Source organism: Tenebrio molitor, chromosome 4 (genome assembly GCF_963966145.1).
Source record: "Tenebrio molitor chromosome 4, icTenMoli1.1, whole genome shotgun sequence".
NCBI classification, from domain to species: Eukaryota; Metazoa; Arthropoda; class Insecta; order Coleoptera; family Tenebrionidae; genus Tenebrio; species Tenebrio molitor.
In genome coordinates this window covers 6,069,398-6,083,948 of record NC_091049.1, presented here as the reverse complement: position 1 = coordinate 6,083,948, position 14,551 = coordinate 6,069,398, and the positions used below count along the sequence as shown (strand labels likewise).

Sequence of the window (14,551 nt, the reverse complement as noted above, 5' to 3'; positions counted from 1 at the left end):
ATTCCATTTTTGGATGTAAAACATTGCAAAGAAACAAAAAAAAAGAAAAATTTTTTGGCTCTAAATTTTAGGTTAGCTGTCAACATGCTCCAATTAATCTACACTTTAAAAAGGACAACAATTGACGGTTTCCAACGCCTTCCCAGCCCAGGATTTCATTTGAACGCGCGATACGATATTGGGGCCATAATTTTGAATGTTTAGAATAAAACTTTGACAATTTTTTTTTTATTAACGTTTTATTGACATTGGCCCTAATTAAGCGGACAAATTTTTTAATTTGTAACAGTAGCGGGAAATTTGAAAATAACCTTGATGACCAAGATTTAATGCTCGCGACTGTATGTCAATTTTCAAAAAAAATATTTGGTTTATTTATTTTATAACATTTATGTTATTAAATTGTGTCGACATAACGGACACTGGACAGTGAGAAAACAAGAATGCGAAAGAGTAAGGTTACCAAGTTGTTTGTTGACGATTCGTGTGAACACATGTGCAGCTGTTACAACGAAGCGCCTACCAAGACTGTCCCAAAATTTAAATTAACGAGAAAAAGTAACTTTCTACGTCCATATTTAAAACGGAACTTTAGATGCACAGATTAACCGTATCAATCGTTGTCATTTTTAAAGCTGCATCCACACTAATTTTCTTGATCCCACGAGACTGCGACCACATTCGATGAACGTATTTCACTTCATCACACACTGAATGACATATGTGACCTTGTCCTTCTTTGAATATTTTACACTTGACTTTATTTCAATTTTTGTAACTCCAAGGGTGAAAATTCTGCTTAATGTCCAACGAACGTTGCCCTACGATTTTCTTCATGCCACGGGATTATTTATTTTAATTTAATTTAATTTAATTATATTATCTATTACACATTTTATAGACGACCCTGTCAAATTTACCGGGTGTGTTCTCTTAAAACAGTCAACTCTTGTCATGTTTTATAAATGTCATCGTCGCAGCTTGCTCGACTGATGCGGAACTCGCAAAATATTTTTCAGATGCAGCGCCAAGTTTAAATGTACGTCCATGCCCAAATTAAAAATCCTCAAATCCTCAATACCACTTCTGACAGCCGCCCCCGAGCATCCACCACCCCCGCAACGACGCTCGAGGAACCGAAAATCATTTGAGCGTGAGCACCGGTCGGACGAGCCTTTTGCTCGTTTTTTTGGCTCAAAGACGTCGAGCACCCTCAAAACGCAGTTACCGAATCCGCACCGGTCCCTTTGAGGTTATTAAGGCCGTCTAAATATAGCGCAGTACGTTTTGAGGTCCGACATAGAGCCGGTAGTTCCATTTTGCTTGTGTATTTTTAGGAAATTTCCAAAATTTCTCCGCAGAGAAACAGCCAAAGTCCGAGCCCTGATTTAGGTAAGGTGCCCTCTCAACCGAAACAACGTTATCGGCGAGTTTCGCTCTCATCATCGAAGTGAATACGTTAAAAATCAAATTTAACGAAAACGGCAACTTTATTGATCTCCGGACATGTTCTATATTTAGGTCCCCTGTCGACGAGCGGTTCCCAAACGGAGGCAGCGTCGCGTCGCTCCTGACGACCGAAACCGGAGCGCCACTTGGAGAAAAGTAAAATTGTCGTTTTTCGCAGGTGACGGGATGGAGGAACAAGTCGAAGTGATCAAGTCGAACAAGGGGGGGATGAAGGTGATACACAAGGGGTACATGTACACCGTGCACAAGAAGCGCCAATGCGGGGGGATCAGGTGGAGGTGCGCCCAGCGCAGCTTGCACTGCAAGGTAATGTCTCAAAGTTGGAGGCGAAAAGCAACTCGGGGGGTTTGGCGCCCTCGAGCGTGATTGGTCGTCGCGAGGATTCGGCCGGAGCGACCAATCGGCGCTGAGCAATTTGACGTTTCAGGGGAGCATCTCGACGGGCGCCGACGGCCCCCCCAAGATCAACATGCCCCACAACCACTTACCCGACTTGCACTCGGTGGCGCTGGCGCGGGGGCGGCAAGCCGACGACTTCACCCCCCTGTCGCACATCCTGGACGTGAAGTTCGAGGAGGACCCAGGTTTGAAATTGGCGCTTTGAATAATTGTCGGTTTGTATTTTTTAATGGGGCGCAGATCGATTGATTGGAGACGATCGTTTTGAATTTTTAATGAGGAGCGCGGTGCGAACTTTTGAGAACCGCCGGTCGACACCGTCTGCTGCCTCGCGTATTTACCTCCAGCCGAGACAAGTGTTTGTTTGCGTTGTCGGTGCGAAAGCGAGCCGGGCCCCGTGTTTGTTTCGCTTTTTGGGCGAATCGTCGACGAGAATCGTGCAAAAACCGCCCGATTCATGATAGACGCCAGGGGAGGTCCGTACGGTAAGGTTATGTCGAACTGCGTATTTCTTTGCCAACCGGGGTGGACCGTGCGCGCGCGGGGCGACTTCGGGGGCGCGTCAGGAGCCGCGGCGCCCCCGGCCGCCTCCGGTCGTCGGAAGCACGGCGTGGCGCCGACAGTTTGGGTACTGCTGGTCGAGTTTTATTGTTGCTGTCGAGGCTAGCTTGGATCTAGCCAGCGTGGTTCGCGTCGAATTTTCTCGAATTTGGTTTTTTCAGTTGGCTGTTGGCGATCGGGGGCTCGAAATGGCGTGATTTCAGCTCGGCCCCCGTCGAAGTCGTTGATGGAGCGTCAGTTTTTGTCGCTCTTTCGCCGGTTCAGTGCTAAACAAAATGGCCGATTGGTCGCTGCCCAGGAAGCCGCGGAAGAGCAACTTCTCCACGGACGAAGTCGATGTCCTCGTCGACTCGGTTAGGTCGTACTACAACGTCCTCTACGGCAAGTTCGCCAAGCGGGCCACCAACAGATGGATCAGGCAGAAGGCCTGGATGGACATTTTGAAAAAAGTCAACGGCGTCAGCATCGAAAAGCGCACCCTGCAAGAAGTCAAAAACAAGTGGAAGAAGTGCCAGTACGCCCTCAAGGAGAAGGCGGTCCACGGCACCCTCGCCGACGACGCCGGTGACAGTTCCCTCGACGACATGGGTACGTTTTTGACAACATTTTTACTTGCGGAGGCGGCCGGGTTTGTTTACTCGGACGTTTTGGTGCCGCTGAAATGTGACAGATGGTTGACAGGTGACAGCGCGCCACGTTCGAATCCACGATCTCGTCTCTTCTGTTTGTATGCATCCACCTCGTGCATCTTTTATTAGCGTCGATGAATCAATAGGTCTTGGGGACATCTAAGTACCGTTCTGGACAATAGTTGTTACCCATCTACGCACAAATCGGACCTTCACTTCGATTATTTCCTCCTCAGTGTGTTCCCGCTCTTGTTTGCGTTACCGGCAGCTCTACGTTCAAGCCACATTTTTATCCTTTTACACGTTTACAGGTCTACATTCTTGTTCTTTTTACTCTCTAGTTAGGTTTCGGTATGTACTTTTACGTTTCTTGCGCACTTTTCACTCCACAACGTCACAAAATCTCAATCTTTTTCATCGTTATCCTTCCAGCAGCGTTGGGCATTCAGTATTTAATTATGTCCTAACCAAATAAAAAAATGAATTGTTATGATCACGATTAATTTATTTTTCAAATATATGTATTCTTAATTATACATAATTACAATCAATTTATTTATTGATTGTGTATTTTTAATCGTCAACGATTCTTGATCTTCTTAAATTATCCCTTTTACATCACTCTTTGTCTAAATGTTACTTCCTCCTAGTAACAAATGTGCAAAACAACTTTAAATAATTTTCACACTTGTACTTTTTATTTGTTTTGTACTTTGACATAAGAAAAAAAATATGATTGTTGTAACAAGTCCTACGCAATACCACCCAGATTGTAATTTATATGTAATTCTTTTTTTTTCTCCAAGACTTTGTTACATTAATTTATTTGACCTTCAGCTCTGTTAATTGGAACTGAAAATTTAAATTGTTTTATGGATTCTCTTGGACATCGTTTCAGTTCAGAACCTTGAAAAGAACTTGCAATAAATAATTCGTTGTGATAAAGGTTAAGTATTCTTACTCGTTCCGACTTTTGACTTCTACAATTGCGAAACGTGTGAAAATCAGTACAAGTTTTTTTCTCCTTAAATAATTAATGAAATGCAACCTTGAAGTTCATCGATACCCAAACTGCGCTGCACCAGTTGTGCCACTATTGATTGATTTTCATTTTGAGTAAAAATTTAATTTTTAATTAAAATTTCGTGCGTTTTAAAAATTCAAATGTTGATACTTGCAAGTTGACATTTTGCAGAATTTAAAAATATTTATATTTAACCATAATATCAAACGATCTTTTATTACAAAAATATGTACTTGCATAAACGTTTACATATGTTACATGTTTACATAAATATTTAAATGTAAAGTTGTATTAATTGGTTGTCACTGTCAAGTTCCGATCGAAGCTGCCAACCCCACAAAGTAGAACGTACTAGAAGTTAATTTTGCTCCTTGTCCTTGCCGCAGGCATAACCTTACTTTTTATTCAGTGGACGGAGTTTTTGTAGATGTTGACTGAAATTACGAAATGAGTGGTTACTGCCTGTCGTGATTTTACACATTCACCGTAAGTTGTGGTCGAAATGGGAGCAAATCGGTTTAATCAACTTTCACCAGTGGTTTTATAGAATCACCAAGTACTGTTAGCTGCCAAGGTCGCTGACATTAGCTGTTGCTGACGTGTCGGGTGTGGCACAAAACGCGTTTCGTTACACTCGCTGTAAAGTTAAAATTAAACTTAACCTAAAACTTGTTTGATTACCGCAATGGAAGAGGAGTACAATCGTCAATTGAAAGAAGACAGGGCGTCGGTGAACGCAAATAGCGTCTGGTTGTCGCAAGAGAAATACAACGAGTTGATAAATAAGGTTTTGAGTGCGAGAGTTAAAGGGAAGAAGGACCCTAGTGACTACAGAGTGTTGAAAACGTACAGCGTCTTGGAGGTGGACGGGAGTAGAAAACTGATAGTGCCCCCGACAGATGGGTCAGATGTTAAATATTACGCGCACGACGGTGAACTTTATGAAATTTTGGACAAGATCCATACTGCTGTCGGACACGGAGGGCGCGACAGAACGATGCGGGAAGTGAGAAAAACTTACAAAAATATCACGTACAAGGATATTATGTTGTTTTTGAGCTTGTGCGAAACTTGTCAACCGAGGCAGAAAAAGGAAAAAAAAGGTGATGGCAAAATTCTTATTTATTAATACATTGAAGTGATTTTCTACATATCTGGGTATTGTGGGAATTCAGTATTCTTTTGTACATCCTTTCGCACTAGATCAGTGAATGTGTACAATCACTAGTAATAATATACAATTGCTCTATTTCCGAAACATGAAGTAATTGCGTTTTTTGCATCAATACAGTATGAAGATTGTTTGATAGATTTTTACAAGACTGGTCTTTCAAGAAAATTGTTTATATCTAGCGATTTTTTTAAATTTCACGTCTAGCCGGCTACGACTTGTTTGTCAAGAAAAGGCGTATTGCTTAGATAGAACTGGCTTAATGTGTTGTATTTTGAGTTGTCTAAGATCGCTCTGCCATCTACTGCCTTTTGTGTTTATAAATTTCCTTTCGCCACTTATTTTTTTAAAACTTCACTTTCGTTTATGATCGAATCAAACTTACCCAAGCGTTTTTCAACTCGAATCAAGCAATATTTTTTTATTTGTGGGGTTCACCGAACGGCAACGGCCAATAAATCGATGGCCAAGGGGTGTAGCAAGCTCGACCGTATCTTTGGGAATTTCGTAAAACATTCCCAGATGTTGCTGTAACGAAACGAATTTCCGATACTGCTGAAAATATGAGACGAGCAGTGAATGATGAGCTCCACACGTCTGTAAGAAGATTTTCACAACAAGTGGACACGGCACATGTTAAAAACTGTTAAGATAGACCACAGTCACTGGTTGGATCAGACAATGAACAACAATCTTCTGGATTTATTCTTTTTCAGTGACGAAGCTTGGTTTCATCCCTAGGATATGTGAACGAAGAAAATGTGCGGATGTGGAGTGCCGTTACACCCTCAAAAAATTTGAACGACGTGGGTCGCCATTTCGCGTAAACGTTTAACTAGACCAGTTTTCTTTGAAGACTCTTTCACAGCTGTGCGGTACCAAAACATTTGGAAGAATTCATTAATCAACTTCATCCCGATGAGTAACCTAACAGTTATTTGCAGCAGGATGGAGCAACAGCTCGGATGACGCTAAATTACCCAAAGAAATTTTATGACGGTCGTTCCATTAGTTCCCACACGGACCACATCCATCCACCTCGATCACCCGATTTGACTCCACTAGATTATTTCTTGTCGTCGACTTTAAAAAACACAATTTTCAAACAACCAACGTACAATTTACGACTTAAAATTGAAAATTAGACAAGAATGTGCGAGTGTTTCACCAGAACTTCTCATCAGAGTATTGGAAAACATGAAACGCTGAGTAACTTGTGTGACGTCGAAGGCCAAGATTTCCAGCAATTGTATGTTTTATAAAAATTTCTGTTGATGTAAATTGTTATAAATAAGTAAACCCTTTTCGTGGTTCTATGTTTGAAATCCAACAACAAATTGTAAACCTATTCAAACGTTTTAAAGAAATTAAGGTTATTGTGACATAACGAAGTTACGCCCTACGTTTCCGGCTAGATGTGAAATTTTAAAAAATTGCCCAGTATTTATAAAAATTATGCAATACAGATGTTAACGTATTGGATCATCTCAAGAGGAAAAAAGACTTAAAATGTCCGTTATATTTTTGTTACATTTATGTAAAATTGAACAAAACCTTAAATAGTGTTTGCGAACTCGAAATGACTTGTAAAGATTTCTACCGCTTTGGTTTGTTTTTGATTTTTGAAAAATGTGTAAAAATGAGATTTTTAAGTCGTTAATCGTGGTTAGATTTTGCCCAACTTTGCGTCCAGCTCCGTTTGTTCATTTCGTGTGAATTCCCGGTCGTCCAGTGTGGTTCAGTTTGTGTGGCGCGACTCCGTCTCGTGGTCCACCCCCTTGGCAAAGAAATACGGCCGGTCGCACCGTCGCTGATTGTCGCCCAACAGTGTTGAACCGCTCCAGCGTGGCCCCCGCGAAAAACCATGCGCCGCAAAAATAAGTACAACCGCCACCTGTACAACGCCTACGACTTGGACCTGAAAAAGTCGGTGGTGATCTTCGCCGAGGAGAACGGCAACAAAGAGGCGCAGGCGCGTTACGGCATCAGCGAGGCCAACATCCGTCGTTGGCGTCGCTTGAAGAACGACATATTCGGCAAACCGGACGAGTACGACCGCGGCAAGCTCCGCACCCGCAAACGCGTCAATTACAATTACAAAATCGAAAAGATCAACTGCGACAGTTTGCTGGAACAGGAGAGTCAGAGTAGCGTTGGTGAGTCGACCAGCAGTAGGGAGAACACGGAACTGTCGCCTTTCGGTATTTGTTGAGTAGTCGTCGTTTTAGATTCGATGCCGCTCCAGGAGAGGCTGTCCAAAGTCGCCGCGCAGGAGAAGATAGCGGCCGGGGCCCAGGGCCAGGTGCTCAAGAGCCAGCCGCTGTCGCCCACCAAGCTGAAGGTGACGCGGCAGAGCCCCAAGGCGGCGCCCAAAGTGGCGGAACCGCCGCAATCGCCCGTCAACGAGGAAATGTGTCTCAGATGGAACAGTCACCATTCCAACATGCAGAAGGCCTTTCCCAGCATCCTCAGCAAGGAGCAGTACGTCGACGTTACGCTGGCGGCTGAAGGGAAAACACTCAAGTGCCATAGGGTGAGTCTGAAACAGGAAAAAATAGAAACATTTGAAAATAATGTAAAGTGACAGTTCAAATGTCAAAGAATTACAGATATCTGTAATGACGCAGGTTTCTGTAAGGGTAAAAAGAAATGTAAACACGTTGCGTTCTGAGAATATTATCACTTGGACAAAAATGACAAAAGTTTTTTTTTGCAGCTTATCCTCTCGTCGTGTAGTCCTTACTTCGAGGAGATACTCAGCGGGATCAGTCCTTACCAACACCCCGTCCTGTTCATGAGGGACATACCATTTTGGATCCTCAAATCCCTGTGCGATTTCATGTACGCCGGGGAAGTACACATTTTCCAAAACAAGCTCGAAGAGCTGCTGACGGTTGCCGAAGCTCTGAAGGTGAGTCTCGTACGGTCGCACATTCAATTTGAGATCACGTGATCTCTTTCAGATCAAGGGACTGGCCGGCAAGTCGACCCCACCGGAAAACCACGAAGAACAATCCGGCAAGCATGACAACACTTCAAACAATAACAACAACAACAACAATAAAGAAGTGAAGAAGAAGCACCACCAACACGAGAAAGAGAGACCGCAACATCTGCCGCCACCGCTGAAAAAGAATCCGGTTTTCACCCAGACGAACAATTTCGAATCGACTAGTCACGACTACGACAATGACGATCTGTTGGATCCTCTGGATTTGTTGGAGCCGCTATACGAGGAGGCAGCTGAAGAGAAGAAGCCGACGAGTACTGTGGTCAGGCCGAAGGAGAATAAGTATCAGTACCAACCAATGAAAAAACCGTTCACTAGGCGGCTGAGGAAGCGGAAGTATTCGGAGCAGAGGGATCCGGTGAGTTGACAGTTGGAACTGTCTGTAGAGTTGAAAATTGTCAGATTTGAGGGTCACTTGTGTCAACACAAAATTGTAGTTGTCACGTTTCAAATTTGCGGACAGTGATTGCCGATCGCAGCGCCTCAAGCGGACGATTGACACATTCGTTTTGATTTTCAGTCTCCGCCTCCCGTCTTCTCGTTCCGCAAGGGTACCAGGTCGCGCCCCAACGTGAAGATCCCCAAGTACTACCACACGGACTACACCAACCCCCCGAAGCAGATGTCCAACGCTCAGACCGACCCGCTCCTCGAGGTGGACGAGATCAAGACCGAGCCGATAGACGTCGAGGACAACCTGATCGTCTACAGCGACGAGGACCACTACATGGAGAACTCCCTCGATCCGGCCAACTGTAACAGCCCTATCATAATAACGAGCGCGAAGCCGTCCCTCCCCCAACAAGACAAGTTCAGGAAGATTAAACTGTCGAAGCCGATTATAACCGAAGTGCACACGATCAAAGAGTCGAACACGACGCCCGGGGGACTGGAAGTGATCAAGATCACGGTCCAGCAGCCGGAAGAGCCGAACGCGAAGCGCGGGGTGCAGGGGACGGATCCCCTGCAAGAAGCGGCGAACGTTAAAGAGGCAGTCGTGGAGCCGGCGGTGGTCATCGCACAGGGTGAAGAGGTGGCGCAGAGCGAGACGCCGCAAGAAGGCGCTGCACAAGGCGAAGGGCAACTAGGGGCGGGGGCAGCAGAGGAAGAGACTGAAGTCAACGTGGCGGAAGTCACGACGGCTGAGACCGTGGAGGAGGCGGATCTTGTACAGGGCCCTGCTGAGGTCAATCTCATAGAGGTGGTCACTGCGGAAGTGAATCTCGAACACGACGCTCCAGAGGTGAATCTCGTAGAGGGCGCTTCAGAGGTGACTTTCGTAGAAAGCGCTCCCGAGGCTACTCTCGTAGAAGACGCTCCTGAGGCTAATCTCGTAGAGGGCAACACTACAGAGACAAATCTCGTAGAGGGCACCGCCGAGACAACGGACGCGAGCGAGGCGGTAGATTGTTGTTCTCGGGAGGTGGACTCTACGGAGCAGACCCCGGAACAAGAGGCTGGGCCTGAAGAGGTGGCTAATAACAATAGTATAGAAGAGAACGAGGAGCAGCTCCATCCAGAGATTCAGATCGAGGACGTCAGGACCACTTGTCTCGAGGAGATGGAAAACGAGGCAGAGGAGGAGAGGAGGACGGCGTCGCTCGACCACTTGGAGAAGGAAGCGATGAACGTCGCCAACGCGATTAACAAGGAAAACCAAGCAGGGCCTCCCGATATTGAATGATACGCAGAGAGGTTGTAAATACTGTTTTAACAGTTTATTTGTATTTTATTTTTCTAGTAGATCCATAGCTCTAATTTCTTGAAAGCGTGATAATGAAGGATTTAAGACTCCAACGTCGGCAATTTTGTAAATAAGAATTTGTTTTCGTTTCACCTAAGAAAGTGTAATTGTTGTTTTTTCTTGATAATTAAATATTATTCATTTTTTATAATTGTACTAGGAAGTAATAATATGGTAATGTTCACTGAAGTGTGCTTTGCTTACCCGCTCCTCCTCAAGAAACTTTTGTACGTCAATTTAAGAGATGTGATAATACAATGTGGAGACTTCACGAAATAAAGCATTTTCAAAACATGGCTGTGATTTATTCACAAGTGCAAAATGAAGACAGTAAGTACAAATTTTTGCAAATGTGGCAATGTTTACTTATTTTGTTTCAGGACTTGTGCGGTGTCATTAAATTCAATCAAGACTGTACTTTTCATTTATGTTGGCCCAGATTACACAAAATCACATTTTCTCCTTTGCGTTGCACAATTCCCATTCCACATTTTTATCAAATTTACAACCTAAAAGCTATTGTGGTCAAAATATTGATTATTTTGGTTGCAAATCGCGCAATCAACAATACATCGCTGTGACCAAATTTGACATCTGTCAGTTGTCAAAAGTCAGGTGTTTTTAAATGTCAAACGTCACGGTTACAGCTGTCGGTACTGCGACGATGATTGTTCGCGATAAAGCTAATTAACACAACAATGCAAAAACTCGATTGATATGTGAGAGCCCGGCGAGCCCCTCGACCGATTGACGTCCGTCACCATCACCAAATCGAATAAGTATTGATTTTCTCTCGACGCGCTTTGTTCCAGTGCGAGTGAAAATGAACGAGACAGCTTTCAAGATGAACGAGAGCGCGGCGCAAGACGCCTCGGGGGCCACCATCGAGAATCTCTATCCGGCCCTGACCGAGTGTTTCGCCATCATAATGTGCGGCTACTTGGCAGGCCGCATGAACATCATTTCGGAGACCGAAGCCAAGGGGATCAACACGTTCGTGGGGACGTTCTCGCTGCCGTCGCTGATCTTCATGTCTCTGGCCCAATTGGACCTGACTTCGGTGAATTGGCTCTTCTTGCTGTCCATCCTAATAGCTAAGAGTATCGTGTTTTCTTCCGTGATCGTGGTCACGCTTTTGGTTGGTAGACCTGTTAACCTCGGCAGGGCCGGGATTTTCGCCATTTTCTGCACGCAAAGCAACGATTTTGCCATCGGGTACCCCATTGGTAAATTTATACTGGTGTACAAAGAAAACACATCTCTAATCCTCCCATATTTCTGTGTAGTGGCCGCACTGTACAGGAACACCCACCCTGACTACGCCTCCTACCTCTACCTGATGGCTCCCATCAGCTTGGCCATCCTCAACCCCATCTCGTTTGTTTTCATGGAAATCGGACGTCGACGAAATGGCACCTCCGAAGATCTCCTCATCGACGGCGAAATCGTCACTTCGCAGAGCGTCCACAAACAGCGATTCAAAATGGTGGTGTCGGTCGGCAAGAGCATCTGCTTCAATCCCATAGTATTCATGACAGTTCTGGGAGTATTGGGAAATTTGATTTTCAAACATAAAATCCCCTGCTACTTGGGCGGCGTCTTGGACGTCCTAGGCTCTGCTTTTTCCGCCAGCGCCCTCTTCCTACTAGGTCTGAGGATGGTCGGTAAAGTCCACAAATTGCGAGGGGCCACACTCGTAGTCCCCGGAATCCTGATCATGGTCAAACTGTAAGTCTCTCAACAAGTCGGCCATGATGATCGCCATCTTGTTTCGTAGAATCGTCTTGCCCCTAGTCACACGCGAAGTAATCAGTATCCTCCACCCCGGATTTAACGCGAGCGAAACAGTAGATTTGAGTACTTACGGGTTCTTGTACGGGACATTCCCGTCGGCCCCCACTGTCTTTGTTTTCGCATCGCAATACCTCATAGATGTTGACCTTGTGAGTGACAACAGCGCCATCTCCACTGTCAATACTAGAAACGCCATGATTTTAGATCGCTAGTGCCATGGTTGCTTGCACTTTTATCAGCGCCCCCTTGATGTTCGTCTCTGCTAAAATGATAACCTTGACGAAAACTGACCCCTCGGAGTACATAAAACAATTGGATTCTTTCACGCTAGATGTCAGCATCATCGCAACAGTGGCTTGCTGTTGGGTGATTTTTGTTTTCGTCCTGACGAAAAAAATAACTAGGTTGCCGCACAAGATCACCGCTTGCTTGATCATATCACAGGTGAGTGTGACACGTGCCCTTTTATTGTAGAATTATTATTTATTTTTTTTGCAGCTGATAAGCTGCTTAGGGGCTATATTGTGGAACACTCTCAATCAAAAGGAGGGCATAGCTGGTTTCATCCAGTCCTCCTTGTTCATAATCGGAGTGTACAGTACTAGGTTGTGGACAACGATTTTGGCTATTACTTTGTTGTTTCTGCAATGCAGGAGTCTCTGTTACGTACTTAAACTCCAACCCTTGTTCTTCTTGGCGGGTTGGGGGCTGCCAGTGTGCATCACTGTGATTCTGCTGTTGTTCGAGAGTAAGAAACAGCTACCGTTGGATAAAAGAAACCCCAATTTTGTCTACGGCACCCCTCAGGCCATCATCGCGGTCACTCTTCTTGTGTTGTGCTTCATACGTACGTTAAATAATAATAAGTTACAACAAATGTCAGTAAACGAGTCTCGGATGACATCTGTCAAATGAGCGACATCTGTGATCGTCTTTCCAATTTAAGATGAGACATCGCCGTTTAGTAAATTAACGCAAATTAATTGTGTTGACAAATCTTGAACCTTATTTTCATTTGAAATGGTCGAAGTCACTTGGGCGATTGTAATAACGTCTTGAGCAGCATTCGTGATTTGTCGAGTGAAGCGAACGACAAATGTCGCTCTACAAGTGTCATACTTGTCACTTGTCGAATTTAAATGTCGCGTTGACAGTGATGATTGATTTTATTTGTTGTCCAGTGACCGTGGGGTGCCTCATCCTGCAGCAGCGCCACCGCCGGCGCTTCTCGCGCTACCTGGACCTGGCCCAGGACGTGTCCTCCGAGCAGGAACCCTCGCCGTCGAGCAGCACCGAAGCGGAGACGAACATCGAGAGTCCCAACCCCGGAACGAGTTCCGACAGCGGTATAAGTCCCGGGAAGGGTAACAAGTGCGGCAGTTTGCCCACGATAAACGAGGGTTGCTGCGAGGAGAGCCCCGTGGTGGACATAGAGGACCTCTTCGGGGGCACGTCCTCCGACATCAAGAATCTGCTGCCGGCGACCGACGATGAAGGGCTGTGTCCTTCTAGGTTCGGGTGTCAGGGGCCTAAGCGGCAGCAGTGCCAGGGGATCGTGCGCCAGTACCAGGAGCAAATCGACAACGACTTGGAGTACATCGAGGAGGAGCCGGAGTCCCACGAGCCCCAGATCTTGAGACACACCGTGCTGTTGATCTTGCTGTTGTGCTCGATGTTCGTGGTAAGTGTAAGCGTGAGGGGGTGTCGGTGACGGTGACGGTTTGTCTCCAGGGGCTGGCCCTCTCCATCTGGACCCTGGTCATGGAGCAGATCTCGGGCATCTACGTGGAGTTGTCGTTCCTCGACGCGACCCTCAACTTCGGCCAGAGCATCATCGTGTTCGGCATCTTCGGCCTCGACATGAGGGAGGTCGCCCTGCCGCTCCTCAAGCTGCGACGCTTGGTCTGGTACGGCGCCAACACGCTCGTCCTCCCCTCCTGGCACGAGCTCAGCCCCGAGACGAGGCACATCTGCGACCAGTTCGTCACCCACCACTTGCAGAGCTGTCGCAACGCCATCGCCTCGGACAAGAGGTGGCGCATCAAGGTCTACCGGAAGGTCTTCACCGGCCACAAGTTCGTCGACTGGCTGATAGAGGTCGGCCTGGCGAGGGACAGGGGCGAGGCGGTCAACTACGCCCGACACCTCATCGAAGGTAAGGTCCTCAAGCACATCAACGGTGTCTACCACTTCTACGACAGAAATCTGTTGTACAGTTTCGTGTAAGCTTTTTCAGCGATTTTTTTTTAAAGCCAAAGAAGTATTTTTGTATCTGGAGTTGACACAACGAGGTGCCGTAACACTGTCTAATTTTAGGTGAACGTGATCATTTCTCGAAACTCACGTCAAATGTTTTTCTGTTAGGTACGGCACCGAGAGTAGGTCGAAAGGCTCGAATGATTTGGTGCATGTGTGAATGTCTGTTTAAATTTAGGTTCTAGGGGGCTGTGCTACTTTAAGTTAGCAGCGTTACCGAGTAGACCGGGCAAAGGTTTTATTTATTTTATTTGCGAGCGAGCGGGGATTGTTTTTTGAAAAAAAAAAACCGGTGAATCTCGAATGAATGAAATCTTGATTTTTGGGAAATAATCCCCGACGTTCTCTTAGCCTGTTGACATACAATGTTAGAAGAAATTGTATCAAGTCTGATGTAGACAATATACCTATGTGTGATTGTTGCAAATAAAGACAAAAATATCAGAACGCTTTTCTTTGTGCCCTCGTCTCAAAAAATCCTCCGCGTTGATGG

The 14,551-nt window shown here is 45.6% G+C and overlaps 2 protein-coding genes and 1 long non-coding RNA gene across 11 annotated transcripts; 2 read left to right on the top strand and 1 right to left on the bottom strand.

The window, feature by feature from the left end:
• Window positions 1-1,032: 1,032 nt before the first annotated feature.
• Window positions 1,033-10,197, top strand: LOC138127949 (uncharacterized). 9 transcript variants are annotated; one of them, XM_069044089.1, is made up of 8 exons: window positions 1,158-1,280; window positions 1,338-1,392; window positions 1,628-1,776; window positions 1,898-2,054; window positions 7,483-7,787; window positions 7,971-8,165; window positions 8,218-8,622; window positions 8,785-10,197. In XM_069044089.1, exons 3-8 carry the CDS (start codon window positions 1,636-1,638, stop codon window positions 9,946-9,948), a joined length of 2,367 nt encoding a protein of 788 aa, XP_068900190.1. In that variant the 5' UTR covers window positions 1,158-1,280; window positions 1,338-1,392; window positions 1,628-1,635; the 3' UTR covers window positions 9,949-10,197. The 9 variants fall into 9 exon arrangements, with proteins under 9 accessions (XP_068900182.1, XP_068900190.1, XP_068900184.1 ...); XM_069044081.1 differs by lacking the exons at window positions 1,158-1,280; window positions 1,338-1,392 and adding an exon at window positions 1,033-1,153; XM_069044083.1 differs by lacking the exons at window positions 1,158-1,280; window positions 1,338-1,392; window positions 1,628-1,776; window positions 1,898-2,054 and adding exons at window positions 2,160-2,354; window positions 7,099-7,410.
• On the bottom strand, window positions 3,736-4,148 carry LOC138127958 (uncharacterized). Its single transcript, XR_011158474.1, has 2 exons — window positions 4,021-4,148; window positions 3,736-3,965 (listed from the first exon to the last, which is right to left on the bottom strand). It is a non-coding gene; the product is annotated as an uncharacterized lncRNA (long non-coding RNA).
• On the top strand, window positions 10,197-14,505 carry anchor (integral membrane protein GPR155 homolog anchor). Its single transcript, XM_069044079.1, has 8 exons — window positions 10,197-10,338; window positions 10,389-11,234; window positions 11,295-11,736; window positions 11,786-11,951; window positions 12,007-12,246; window positions 12,301-12,649; window positions 12,984-13,483; window positions 13,534-14,505. Exons 2-8 carry the CDS (start codon window positions 10,832-10,834, stop codon window positions 14,026-14,028), a joined length of 2,595 nt encoding a protein of 864 aa, XP_068900180.1. The 5' UTR covers window positions 10,197-10,338; window positions 10,389-10,831; the 3' UTR covers window positions 14,029-14,505.
• The last annotated feature ends 46 nt before the right edge of the window (window positions 14,506-14,551 follow it).

Bases quoted from the DNA above. Each gene is read 5' to 3' on its own strand.
- LOC138127949 (XM_069044080.1), top strand. From the start codon at position 4,769: ATGGAAGAGGAGTACAATCGTCAATTGAAAGAAGACAGGGCGTCGGTG. The intron at 7,788-7,970 runs GTGAGTCTGAAA...TTTTTTTTGCAG, and splicing joins AAACACTCAAGTGCCATAGG to CTTATCCTCTCGTCGTGTAG. The intron at 8,623-8,784 runs GTGAGTTGACAG...TTTGATTTTCAG, and splicing joins ATTCGGAGCAGAGGGATCCG to TCTCCGCCTCCCGTCTTCTC.
- anchor (XM_069044079.1), top strand. From the start codon at position 10,832: ATGAACGAGACAGCTTTCAAGATGAACGAGAGCGCGGCGCAAGACGCC. The intron at 11,235-11,294 runs GTAAATTTATAC...ATTTCTGTGTAG, and splicing joins TGCCATCGGGTACCCCATTG to TGGCCGCACTGTACAGGAAC. The intron at 11,737-11,785 runs GTAAGTCTCTCA...CTTGTTTCGTAG, and splicing joins ATCCTGATCATGGTCAAACT to AATCGTCTTGCCCCTAGTCA.